Source organism: Electrona antarctica (assembly GCF_951216825.1).
Source record: "Electrona antarctica genome assembly, chromosome: 16".
In the NCBI taxonomy this organism is placed as follows: domain Eukaryota; kingdom Metazoa; phylum Chordata; class Actinopteri; order Myctophiformes; family Myctophidae; genus Electrona; species Electrona antarctica.
In genome coordinates, this window is record NC_136797.1 from 27075865 (window position 1) to 27089511 (window position 13647).

At 41.1% G+C, this 13647-nt stretch overlaps 3 protein-coding genes across 3 annotated transcripts in view; 1 reads left to right on the forward strand and 2 right to left on the reverse strand.

Annotated features, from left to right (window-relative positions):
• The window catches only part of spout1 (SPOUT domain containing methyltransferase 1), a 32218-nt gene extending 19310 nt beyond the window's left edge, over positions 1-12908 (reverse strand). The window contains exon 1 of the mRNA XM_079523620.1: positions 12895-12908. Coding sequence (XP_079379746.1) covers positions 12895-12898 — 4 coding nt within the window. The 5' untranslated portion in view covers positions 12899-12908. The remainder of the gene's footprint in view (positions 1-12894) is intronic.
• On the forward strand, positions 128-4455 carry surf1 (SURF1 cytochrome c oxidase assembly factor). Its single transcript, XM_079524441.1, has 9 exons — positions 128-298; positions 928-994; positions 1136-1263; positions 2187-2269; positions 2824-3015; positions 3170-3242; positions 3525-3687; positions 3902-3983; positions 4160-4455. The coding sequence occupies exons 1-9, from the start codon at positions 236-238 to the stop codon at positions 4221-4223; spliced, it is 915 nt and encodes a 304-aa protein (XP_079380567.1). The 5' UTR covers positions 128-235; the 3' UTR covers positions 4224-4455.
• Positions 5331-9689, reverse strand: rpl7a (ribosomal protein L7a). The gene is made up of 8 exons (XM_079524274.1): positions 9667-9689; positions 8445-8565; positions 8119-8268; positions 7597-7737; positions 6966-7045; positions 6570-6700; positions 5841-5910; positions 5331-5471 (listed from the first exon to the last, which is right to left on the reverse strand). The coding sequence occupies exons 1-8, from the start codon at positions 9667-9669 to the stop codon at positions 5367-5369; spliced, it is 801 nt and encodes a 266-aa protein (XP_079380400.1). The 5' UTR covers positions 9670-9689; the 3' UTR covers positions 5331-5366.
• Positions 12909-13647: the final 739 nt, after the last annotated feature.

The window sequence follows — 13647 nt, forward strand, 5'->3', positions numbered from 1 at the left end:
GCAAATCTACAAGCTCACAGGGCGTCGCGGATAAGCCAGTAGTACCGCGTTCTTAGCTTGTAGATCTGATATTTTATGTGCGCGACACCGCCGTATGTCGATTGTGACAGAAGAGCCTGAACCGGAAGTAGTAACATTAAAAAACATCCCCCTGTGTTCGGTGTGTTATTCAAAAATATGTTCGTAATGTAGTTGTTAATTTACCCTCATTTTTGGTGTTCTGATATTAATAAACATGACTTCTTTGAAATCTATGCTGGTGTATTCCATCGGGACGCTGAAGATATTGAAAAGGAACGTGAGTTGTTTAATGATATTTTTTCTATAATGTTTGTATAAGAGCTCAAGGTGCTTTTACAATATCGAGGATAACGCTACTATAATGTTCTACATTAGCCTGGGATCAAAGCTATCATAGATGTATTTATTGTATCGAGTCTGACTCTTACTTTAGTATCTATCATAGATGTGCAAATGTCTGAAAGAATCGATCAAATAGTCTACTACATCTATTGATCCAAGGCTAGTTCTACATAGTACATACAAGGAAGGATATAAGATATTCTTGTAGACAAAGATGACAAAGAAGTACGAATATCCTCTTTACACTTTTGGGCAGTCAGATATGTCAAATGTCAATAGCATTTTTATACAGTAAAGGCATAATATGCAACAGAGGTGATGTAAGTGCGACATCTAGTGGTTGAATGTTATCACATACAGAGCAGATGGAAGGTGACAGGTGTCCATTAGTTAGAATAGATTGTTGCAGCACTTATTCTAAAAGGATGTTACAATGTCACCCATAATTGATTATTATTATTTTTTATTGTGATCTAGGCTACTATAAATGAGTGATGCATACATTATTGGCCATTCGATCACACAGAATGATCAGTAATTACAAATGAACTGTTCTTTTTGCAGACAAATGTCATTTACATAAAGAGGACTCTTCTCCTGCCCAGGCAGTACATCTTCAAACATACAGAGGGTAAATAGGAATGATGAAAATCATACTGAAATTAACATGGGAATACGTACAGTCGGTACACATTGCTCACTGTCCTTCTGTCTTTGCTTAACAGTACTTAACAGACTTGTTTGTCTTTTTTGTTTCGTTTTCTACTCCTAGGCAAGTTGTTTTCATTTGGGCGCCAGTCAAGTACCACAGCCGCCAGTAGTGTAAAGGCAGAGGACTCATTTCTCAAATGGTTCCTGCTTTTGATTCCTGCCTTAACGTTTGGCCTTGGAACATGGCAGGTATATGCTTTCTTTAGTGTGTTGTCAGTTTTACAATTGCTAATCTCTCAAGACAGATTTTGGTAACAGCTTTATCGATTAAATCTTGACAAATTCCTATGACTATCAGTCAAACTTATTTAGTGAAGGACAGCCCAAGAGTTATCAATGAATGAAGAAAGTGCGTCATCAATCATCATATGGACAACCGCTCACACCCCTCCACATGGAGATTGTAGGGAGGTTTAGTGGGAGGGGAAATGATAGATTCATCTAACCCAAGAAGCAGTGTTGATTTCGTCGAATAATACTATGACGAAAAATGTTCGTTGACTACCTTTTTTCACTGACAAACTAAATGGAAACTAAATGAAAATTAAGCTGTGATAAATCAAATCTAGACTAAAATGTTCGGAAGGGACTAGTGGATAAGAGATCCAGTATAAGTAAAAAGCAGTCATTTTACACTTGGTTGCGTGCTGAAAATAGCAGCGCGACGAGTTGAGCTTGTTGATCGCCTCGGCTATTTTCAGCAAGTGTATAATCAGCCATTATGACGGCATCAAGGCCCGCCAAAATACATTTTAGTCGACTCACTAAATCAACTGTAGATATTTAGTCAACTAAAACTAGACTAACACTTAAACATTCCAGGTGAACAAAATGTGATGACACCCTATTGGATTGTGACTTTCAATTTAGTGGTTTGAAGACACCACTTTTGGTGTATCACCATACAATGGCCATTCACAGCTTTTAGAGTTACATGGTAGAATAAAAATGTTCCCTTTCTTTTCTTTCTCCAATTGGTGTGGTGTTGCCCACATCACACCGTCACAGGTATCTACAGTACTTTTCTTGCTCTGTAACTGTATCTTAACTGCTGTGCTGTTTTTGTGACTGAATATCCCTCAAGTCAATTATCGTATACTCCTCTTCACAAGGTCAAACGGCGTCAGTGGAAATTGCAACTCATTGCAGACCTGAGAAGTCTTACTACTGCAGAGCCTATTCCTCTTCCTATCGAGTAAGCATATCAGATATCATCACATTACAGTAACAGTTAACTACAACAAAAAGGGGGAGAAAATTGTGTAAAGTTAACAAAACAATAGGAACTATAATTAACAATTAAAAACTAACTGAAATAAAAGTAAAATCATCGTAGTTTTAGCCTTTTCATCATATGTGAGTACTACAGACGAAAAACAGTTAAGTCCAAATTTTATTCTGACCCCTCCACGAAAAGGCCTCGTTGTCCTGACCCCTTATCCATCATTTATACATTATGGATAATTCGTGTGGACTTAAACAGCTTTTCGTCTGTAGTACTCAATTATAACTCTGGATTACATAAGACATTCAATGTACAGTAGGCTATATACCCTAGTTCTGCTTTTTTCTCCATCAATGGTATAATTCGCCAGAAATCTACTAAGCTCACAATGTGTCACAATGTGTCATAATGTGCCCCGTAGTGAGCTTGAAGATCGGATATTTACGGCACGCAACTCAGTTGTATGAGAAAGTATAAATAAATAAAGCATATTTGTGCTAATCAAGTGTGTCTTTGGTTCCCAGTCCTCTTGAGCTAAATAACCTAGAATACAGAAGGGTGACGGTTCGAGGACAGTACGACCACTCACAAGAGCTGTATATACTGCCCCGGTCACCGGTTGACCCAGAGAAGGAGGCCAGGGAGGCTGGCAGACTGTCCTCCAGTGGAGAGAATGGAGCAAATGTCATCACTCCATTCTACTGTACCGACCTAGGGTGAGTATCAACTATTCCTAGACCAGTATCTAGTTTGTAATTCTTCTACAAAGAATGCCAGTCTGTAATGAAGAAAGGTGAGAATCATTACAGTAAGTATTAAGAATGAGTTAAGAAGTTTCAAATTCCACCACTCGTATATTCTCTCAAACAGCATCAAAATCTTGGTGAACAGAGGATATGTCCCCAGGAAGAAGATAAGACCCGAGACAAGGGAAAAGGGACAGGTAAATGGTTAATTTGTGTAAATAACTGAACATGCAGAGTATTTGTATTCCATATGCATTCCAAGGGTGCAATGTCCAGGGCCCGATTCATCAATTAGTTATTTTGTTATACAAAAACATTAAGAGATTTGTACATAAACTGGATCTGCTCCCCACTTGTCGTGACACTAGCTGGTTTTAAACTTTTGTTGTTAAGATATGTAGTAATCTTCGTAATCTGTTTCCCAGGAGTCTAGTGTCATTGAAAGTGGTTTTAGTAGATGCTTTTCATTGTTATTCCAGGTGGAAGGAGAAGTAGACATGGTAGGGATAGTAAGGCTGACAGAAATCCGCAAACCTTTTGTGCCACACAATGATGCGGAGAGAAATCGCTGGCACTACCGCGATCTTGAGGCCATGGCCAGTGTCACTGGGGCTGAGCCCATCTTCATTGATGCAGACTTTGGTAGGACCTCTTTAACCCATTAAAACCGGGAAAGCATCTGTAGAACTGGCCTCAGGTCTACATGTTTTTCCTCATTTTAATATTTCAGTAATTATATATAATTCAATTAATAAAATAGCATAACTCTCCTAAATCTGAATTTGAAGAACACAATTTTGTACATCAAAACTGAAAGGACAGCCGATAGTAGCAGCATAATTATGCTTTTTTGCAGGCAGCACCATTCCTGGCGGACCAGTAGGTGGACAGACCAGGGTCACCCTGAGGAATGAACACATCCAGTATGTAATTACATGGTAGGTTTCACAACTATAACATTGTATTGCCATTGAGTTTTTGGCCCTGCCTATAACATGCCCAAAATAGGGACAATAGCTTGAAACTACCAATGGCCACTGAAGACACAACTGTCTTGTTGATTTCAATTTGATTATTAATATTATTTGATATTGATTATTGCCTCTTTCCCCAGGTATGGTCTGTGTGCTGCAACTTCTTATATGTGGTATGCAAAGTTCATCAAAAAGATGATATGAACTGAACAGCCGGCTGGATGAAACTCACATATTTACAAGACAATCTTTTAAAATAAAATGGTGTAATATTTAACTACATTTTGAGCATCAATGATCAAACTCAGAACAGTACCGTTTTTGTAACAGTATTCACCAAATTGCTTTAGAAATATGCATTACATTTACTTTCATGTTAAAATAAGTGTTACCACTTACTTACATTGACTCCCTTTAATAAAGGTGTTATATGCTTGCCTTGTGTGTGTATGTAATTTGAACACTGAATTTCACCTGGACAAATATTTTTGTAATTTATATAATCTGAGATGGGTCGCTCAGTGACATCGGAAGGTAGATTTGTTTCCCTGCCCACATCCCTGGTTTTCTACAGGCTGGTGTTAGTGTTTAATGAATGATAGAGAAAAATCCAGTACACCCACAATGGGATTATTTTTCACTGTACCACTTACACATTTTAGGAATATTTTTTTTTTTAACCTCAAGTTGCCTTGTATTGCTGTACTGTATTGATTAGATATATTTATGAAATATTGGGTAAGGGAATGATGGTTTTTCAATGTTGAATGTTTAGTGTTCTAGGGTTAATAAACCCAAATCAAACGCAATTTCCATGGAGCTAAGCATCTTACAATTGAGTAGAGGGAATTTGGGCTAAGAAAGGTTCAAGAAAATGGTTAACTTGATTCAAATTTGTTCTGGATTGCAGTCATAAGAGAAATGAGTTGCCCTCATGTAGAGCACCGAAGTCTGACGTAAATATATTTTTGAACCACAATGCTTATGAGATGACCCGATGTTATTCTCCATTGAGAAATTACTTCCGTGAAGCAGGGGATGAGCAAGTGACGTCAGGACTTCTGTGCTCTATAGTTCAGGACTAGGATACTGTCAATGATTAACAGGTGTTTTCAGCACAGTATCTCATCAAGTAGGACTACAATAATTTGGGTTCCAGTTATTTCAAGCATCAGTTTAATCAACATACTGAGGATTCACATTCAGTACTATGAACCAAGGCCAGATACACAAAACTATGGCTTCCCAATCAAAGAACATTGTAAATGCAACATTGTAAAGCACAATATGACATAAGACAATACAACCAAGTATGGTTGATGGGCATTTATTTCAAGAATTTACATTTTATCCAAGTTTGGTGGCCAGTTCCTTGGCCTTGGCCTTTTCCAGCTTTGTGACACGGGCTGTAGATTTGGGACCAAGGATATTGCCTCCCCAATGACGACGAATCTGAAAAACAGACAATTATACAAATTTATAGCAGGTTCAATGACTAGTCATTTTACCACATCCATATAAAATGCAGAATGGATTACATGACAGGTACATGCATCAAGAACACAAAAGGAACACCAATTGCATGTATAACTGGTATGCTTATGCCCTATTAAAATGCGGTCTTTGCTCAGGGTTAAAAAGCTAATTGAGCCACATGGGAGGATTCAGGTGAATATATTTTCATCATTGCAAATGACCACCTCAGCACTGAATTAGACATTTAATAAAGTATGGCAAGTGCACATCTATGCGAACACATTTCAAACCAAGGGAACCAATGTCCATACATTTGTTTAATATGGGTATCAGATGAAATCTCACCTCATCGTATCTGTCGTTGTAATTGGTCTTAATGGCTTCCACAAGCTTAGCAAGGGCGCCCTTGTCCTCACTGTGAAGAAACAAAAGCAATAAGTCACCTGGAATGCATTTCTCATGTTAAGTCCACAAGTTAGTGCTTTTACATTTAATGAGATTTTGGCTTAATTGAGTATACAAGTCCCAGTGCTTTTTGGCTATTCAGAAACACTGAAACCAACAGACACCAACTATGCTGCACACACTATAATACATAGGGCTAATCAAGCCACTGGAATCATTCAAAGCATGAATCAGCAACATGAAATGCTGTCATGTGGGCTTTTCCCCAGGTCTGTCTAACAATGCTGAAAGCATGGCATTTTATCCAGTGACATGTCATGCTTGTGCCCATCATTAGTGTAGTCTCTGCTCAGGGTTAAAAAGCACCTATGTTGATCCACATGGAGGATTCAGATATTAATTGCAAAAGAGTATGGTCTCTGCTCAGGGTTAAAAAGCTATTTGAGCCACATGGAGGATTCAGTTGAAGAAATTCAAACATCATTGCAAATGACCACCTCTGAACTAAAATATGGTTTAGTGTAACCATCGTGGGAGCAATGTTCTTAAGGGCTGTCCACAGACCTAAAAACGGAGTAATGCCATTGTGTATGAAAAGGCAAAAACTAAAAAGGTCCCATCAGAAACAAAGAAAAGTTTGCACATAACTAGTAGCAAGATTGTACTTACGGGTTAATCTGGGTGAAAGCCACTGAAGTGCACGTCTTTCTGTGCACGAGCCTTCCCAACCTAGCCTTGCCCTTGATTATGCAGTATGGGACACCCATCTTGCGGCACAGGGCTGGCAGGAAGACAACCAGCTAGGAAAGTAAAATAAAATATATATTTAAGTAATGTATTATTTTAATAGTCATGTTCAATATCTTACCCTAGGTCAAACATCCAATTGCAAATCAATGGTACGCTTATAGCCATCACTAGTGCGGTCTTTGCTCAGGGTTAAAAAGCTATTGAGCCACATGGAGGATTCAGGTGAATATATTTTCATCATTGCAAATGACCACTCTGCACTGAATTATGGCTTAACTTAGGTACACATGTGTATCCATTGTGAACAGGTTTTACCTCAATAGGATCCACATCATGAGCAATGATCACCAGCTGGGCCTTCTTGCTCTCCACCAGAGTTGTGACTGAGTTCACACCTATGGGACAGACATTTTCATTTCATTCATCATCTTTTCTCATCTAATAATTTGACCAGTGTCTGCATCACTAAGCATTTCAAGATTAACTCTTTCAATGAGCTTTTAATATCCATCCATCCCATCACTTGCCTAAATTCAGTCTAAATGAGACAAACCAAGTTTGAAACCGTCAAAAACTTTCTACACATCACACCTACAATTAAGTTAGGCGTTTAGAAGATGCTCTTAAACCTATGGGCCTGTCTGGAGGCATTTCAAATGGGAATATTAATTGCAAAAGAGTATGGTCTTTGCTCAGGGTTAAAAAGCTATTTGAGCCACATGGAGGATTCAGTTGAAGAAATTCAAACATCATTGCAAATGACCACCTCTGAACTAAAATATGGTTAATCCAAGTGACTTAAAGTGCAAGACTGGAGAATGAATCCTAGTAAACAATGTAAACCACCAACTTGGCTTGCCAACAATTTCCACAAGGTTTCAGGTAAACAGAATGAGAATGTGATGTTTATTTAAGGCACCTTCCTTTCCCAGTCCCAGTATCTCACCTGCACGGAGGACAGGAGGCCTCTTGGTTGGCGTGTCTCCCTTTCCTGCTGCCTTCAGCTCAGCACGGGCCAGCAGCCTCTGCCTCTTCTCCTGCTTTGTCTCTGGTCTGTACTTGTGGGCCAACTTGAACAACTGTGTTGCTACGGTGAAATGGCACAGTACACATTTAAGACATTTTCAATGCAGTCATCCCCATTACAGGCATGTCATAGATTAAAATGTTGACAAAATGGCTCATATAGAAGCTCAACATGAAGTGTTGTGAGCTAGTTTCTAGTTCATGTAGGCATGTCAGTCTCATGTGCATCAGCGATCTTGGTGGGTGTCATCATTGACATAAGATAGCAAATATTCTTTACATCATTTGCACAGCATTAGACCTAACAACCTTAAAAGAATGCCATCAAATATTTTACACAGAATCCCAAAAAAGTTAACACTGCCTCAACCTTTCCAGTCATGTTTGAAAGTGAACAAGCCTGAAATACTTCTCTAGACCATCAGTTTGTTTTTTTGCTGACCTGTCTGGCGGTCCAGAGCTTGGGTGAACTGGTTGATCGCAGGAGGGACCTTCAGGCGCTTGTACAGGATGGCACGCTGCCTCTGAAGGCGGATGTAGCGAGGCCATTTAACAAAGCGGGTCAAGTCACGCTTTGGTTGAATGTCCTGACCTGTTAAGGACGGGAAAATAGGTTTAGTTCCTTTATCAATGTCTAGTTATGCAGTCTATTCAGTCTCATGTGCATCAGCGATCTTGGTGGTTTGTCATCATACGTTTAAGATAGCAAATATTATTTTACATCATTTGCACTAGATTGCACCAAACAAGATGTCAAATAATACTTACCAATGCCAAAGTTCTTGGGTCGCTTCTCAAAGAGGGGGTTGACCACCTTCTTCACCTCATGCTTCTTGGCTACAGAAGGGGCTGGTGCCACCTTCTTCCCCTTCGCCTTCTTTCCCTTCGGCTAAAAAGATGAAAGTAGCAAGTACACGACAATGTATAAGAATTAAACAGCACTGACTGAGGTAAATACAAACTTAAAGATAACTTTTGCTCAGGGTTAAAAAATAAATAAGGCTATCGTTTTCTGTAAGGTTAAGTGGGCTATCAATTCTATGCTTAAGACTAGTGGTCTTCGCTCAGGATTATACACCTTTATGTTATCCACATGTACTGGAGGATTAAGAACACCTTCCAGTGATAATCATCATTGCGAATGACCACTCTTCACTGCATTTTGTAAATACACAAACCTACACTTTAAGATAAACACTTTTGCTCAGGGTTTAAAAAATAAATGGATCCTCACGTGATTCAGATTGCTTTCACCATTGTAAAAGCCAGTGAGGGGCTAGCATCGATCTAAATTGTAATCCAACGTTTCCAGAACTATGTCCAAAAGATGTCCAGTTAATAAAACAATTACTTCCCGTTAAAGAGTGTTTCCCCTTGTTCAGGGGAGACACGTTGGGTCTATGCACCGTCAAATCAAATGTTTTGAGAGCGAGACAACTTCTGATTTGGTATTGGCAGGAGGATATCATAATACAATGAACTGAACCGGCTTACTTACTAGTTAGGATGTCTAGTCATTCAGCCAACCAACCAATCAACAAGATAACTTTTAAATCTTAAATGTATGCACGAGTTCTAACACATTCACTGTGTAGGAGTGGGAGCATTGACGACAAGCCCCGGCCTCTCGTCGCGGAACCCGGCAAACGTCTATAATAACTTTTAACAGCAATTTAATTTAACATAAGAAAACTGCCGATATGTACAGCCGTAAATGATCTAAGTGCAACTATTGGGTTAATTCAATATTACAAACATAAGACGTATAAGCAACTGGGTTGAAATTCGTATTCACCGTATACTAGTGACCAGTCCACAACACATCGCAGTTTAACATGGATTTTTACAAAAACCGCGACACATAAACTAGTCATATCGACTTGTAATATAATGTTTACTTAAACTACATCGATGGTTGTGCTCAATTTGATATAAAAACGTCGATAACACATAGATGCAAACGGATAAAAATGCAATAATATCATCTCACCATGATGGTTCAGATAGAAAAGAACGTAGGAGGGAATTCTGGGTAACTTTAGAGTATCGCGATGCTTGCGTGTGATGACGTAGTCAGATCTACAAGCTCACAGCGCGTTGCATCCGCTATTCGTAGTGAGCTTGTAGATCTGCCGGTTTTAGTACCCAGTGTGTGGAAACCGGAAACCTGGTGGAAACGGACCCAGGGTCAGATTTCATAAAAGTCTTCTCCTGCATTCTCTGCAGTCTGCACCATGCGCCACACCACTACAACTGATCCTAGGTCATCAACACCAAAGTGTAAAGAAAACCAGGGATTTTTACGGCTCTAGCAGAGATTCTCAACCCGTTAAGGACCCCCAGTTTGACATGCATTAGTCTACAGACCCCCATTACTGGCATTTCTATCTCTGGGACCCCCAATTTATATTGTAAAATGGAACCAATGGAACCAAATGGATTGGTACTGTACACTCTCAGAGTTACAGTGTGTGTAAAGACGATTTTAAACTAGTTATGGTAACAACTGATGAGGTAATTAAGAAACTGAGTGCCCTCCAACCCCACAAGGCCACAGGCCATGACAATATTCCCTCCAAATTTCTCAGAGACTCAGCCATCTCTATAGCTCCAATCATCACCCACATAGTAAACCTCTCCATCAAACAGGGACAGGTCCCCCAAGATTTCAAACTGGCCAAAGTAACCCCCTTGCACAAGAAAGGGAGTAAATTAGACCCCGGCAACTACCGCCCTATTTCTATTCTAAGCTCCATCTCGAAAGTGATGGAAAAAATAGTCTATGAACAGGTTGAAAAGTATCTTGCCACTAATAAATTAATGTACGAGTTCCAATCTGGCTTCAGAACGTCCCACTCCACTGACACATGCCTTCTCTATTTGAGCGACCACATCAAACATGAGGTGGATGCTGGCAAATACTGCGGCATGGTCATGCTGGACCTCCAAAAGGCTTTTGACACCGTGAACCACTCCATACTGGTTAACAAGCTAAAAGCAATTGGTTTCGATAGCACATCAGTGAGCTGGATGCAATCCTACCTGAAGGGGAGAGAACAGATGGTGGAGGTGAATGGAACACTGCCCCCCCCCCCCCCCCCCCCCCTCCCAGTGAGCTGTGGCGTTCCACAAGGGAACATACTAGGACCTTTACTGTTCCTAATATATGTTAACGACATGACTTCAGCTTGTCCTGTTCGCAGATGACTCGGCACTGCTAGTCTCGGACAGGAACAAACTGCAGGTTGAAAAGGCCCTCAGCTCGGAACTCGGTAGAATCTGCACCTGGCTCGCTGATAACAAACTATCTTTACACCTGGGAAAAACTGAATCCATTCTCTTTGGCTCTAATAGTAATCTCAGCAAGGCAAATGGCTTCTTGGTTAGAGTTGGTGACAATGTTATCACACGTAAAGATGAAATTACCTACCTAGGTTCCATCCTGGAGGCTAATCTTTCCGGTGATAAGATGGCCACCAACGTAATCAAAAAGGTCAACCATAGAACAAGATTCCTTTACAGGATCTCCTCACTGGTCGACAAAAACACCTTGAAGACCTTAACAGGAGCCCTTGTACAGGGTTTCTTTGACTATGCATGCACCTCCTGGTACCACAGCACCTCAAAGGCCCTTAAAACCAGGCTCCAGACTTCCCAAAACAAACTGGTCAGGCTCCTACTTGACCTCCTACTTGACCTCGCCCCCCGAACCCACCTCACCCCTGCCCACTTCGACAGGCTGGAATGGCTTAGGGTCGACGACAGAGTACAGCATCTTGCAATGGGTCTGGTCCACAAGATTCGATACACCACCAAGATACCCATGTACCTGTCTAGATACTTCCTTAATGTTAACGAAGTCCACACCCACAACACCAGAGGGAGTGCAACGAACCATGTACAACCCAGATTCGGCACAAACAAGGGACTAAATTCTTTCCGCTCCTATGCCACCAAAATGTGGAACGCCCTACCAACAGTCATTAAGACATGCGAATCCCTTGATTCCTTCAAAACCGCTCTCAAAGGGCACCTACGGACGGCTGCAATTCGAAACTGGCCCCTGTAAAATCGGAATCCCTCAAACACGGACGCAAGGACAACACAAGAGACGGTCGCGGCCACACAGCCAACTCAAGGTATGGCCACTGAGCCGACTTGGGGACCCAACGCAAGGACAACACAAGAGATGGTCACGGCCACACAGCCAACTCAAGGTACGGCCACTGAGCCGACTTGGGGACCCAACACAAGGACAACACAAGAGATGGTCACGGCCACACAGCCAACTCAAGGTACGGCCACAGAGCCGACTTGGGGACCCAACGCAGCTCCTCCAAGGAAAACAAACAAATGAACGGAGCTGAACGTGAATCCCCCCCACCGCCCACCCCTTTTTTCCCCTCACTGTATATGTTTCTTTTCCCTTTTTACCTCCTTTATGATGAATTCCTGTTCTGTCCTTTGTCTATATAGAAGTGTCTATTTGTACGTCTCTAAATGTTTTGATGAATTGAACATTGTGGACCCTATTGGAAACAAGTGTAATGCTTAATTGGGTCGTCCACTCACAGTTAACAGCCTTTGTATTGAGTTTGTGCTTGAAATGTACTGTAATTCTGCAAACTGTTAATACATTTTTCAATCAATCAATCAAAAAACAGACCCATAAGAGTCCAATTTGGTTCCATTCCAAATAGTTAGAGAAAATTTGCGAAATGTGTGGCAAATCTGCAAAAGAAATGCTTACCACTAGCTTTCTTCACAGATGTGTTCATAAATGTGTCTACTATAACATATAAATTTGTTCCAACCCAACTCCTTTGGGAAACTTTGTGACAGATGCTGAAAGTTGGGGTATCATTAACAACCAATATTAGGCAAAATTCCAAAATTTTCATTATGTTTTAAGTAGCATGTGATGTGTCAAACTAGGGGGTTTTCATGATGCTGAATCCATTCCAAGCATTAGTTTTGCACGAAAACACTCTTTGGGCTAAATTCGGCCATAGCCACTTGCCCAAATATGCCCATGTGCTGACCTCATCACATTTGTGATGATGGCTATGGCCATTTTTAGGCGAAGGAGTGTTTTTTGTGCAAAACTAATGCTTACAATGGATTCAGAATCATGAAAACCCCATAGTTTGACACATCACATGCTACTTAAAGTATAATGAAATTTGGACATTTTTGCCTTATATTATATTGGTTGAATCCATAGAGTATATATATAATAGAGACTGAACTGGCGCGAAGCTCCGCCCCCCCAGCTATTCATGTCAGTGGAAGTTGCTCAGTGGCGTTTTGAAGCACCCGGAAGACTGCCGGAAGTCCCTCCCCGGACCTCAACTTTGAGGTCCTGAGTGACGTAGGGCAACCCAGAGCCTTATATGGCTCTGGGGCAACCGAGCGCTCAACGTTAAAGCCCAGCTGCACGTAGCCTCTAGCCTGGTATCCAGCCTGCTTCGCTACGTTCGGCGGATTTTTTTTTCTCTCTTCGCTTATCAGCGAAGAGAGAAAAAAAAATCCGCCGAACGTAGCGAAGCAGGCTGGATACCAGGCTACGTAGCCTCGGTCCCAGGCTCACTTAACTGCGAAAAAGAAGAGCTGCACGGGGTTTCCCGGTCATGAATCCACGGGTCCGCCTGTAGTCCCTCCTCCTACCACTAGGACCCAGAGCTTCAACGTTGGAAAGTCTGCCTGCCCCCTTGGTTGAATCGGTTGATAATGGTACCCCAACTTTCAGGAACAAATGTATATGTTATAGTAGACACATTTATGAACACATTTGTGAAGAAAGCTAGTGGTAAGCATTTTTTTTTGCAGATTTGCCACACATTTCGCTAATTTTCCCTTATTAAAACTATAATTTAGCCCTCAAGAACGCCTGGGGGGGGCCCGCCCCGGACCCCACTTTGGGAACCACTGGTCTGGGTAGGATACGACTGTGACGTCACTACTGTGTTGC

What these genes read in the sequence shown, in the direction of transcription:
- surf1 (XM_079524441.1), top strand. Translation starts at nt 236, where the DNA reads ATGACTTCTTTGAAATCTATGCTGGTGTATTCCATCGGGACGCTGAAG. An exon ending in TTGGCCTTGGAACATGGCAG is followed by an intron (nt 1,264 to 2,186) that starts GTATATGCTTTC and finishes CCTCTTCACAAG; the next exon opens with GTCAAACGGCGTCAGTGGAA. An exon ending in TTCTACTGTACCGACCTAGG is followed by an intron (nt 3,016 to 3,169) that starts GTGAGTATCAAC and finishes TCTCTCAAACAG; the next exon opens with CATCAAAATCTTGGTGAACA.
- rpl7a (XM_079524274.1), bottom strand. An exon ending in ACCCAAGAACTTTGGCATTG is followed by an intron (nt 8,269 to 8,444) that starts GTAAGTATTATT and finishes CGTCCTTAACAG; the next exon opens with GTCAGGACATTCAACCAAAG. An exon ending in GCTTTCACCCAGATTAACCC is followed by an intron (nt 5,911 to 6,569) that starts GTAAGTACAATC and finishes GTTTCTTCACAG; the next exon opens with TGAGGACAAGGGCGCCCTTG.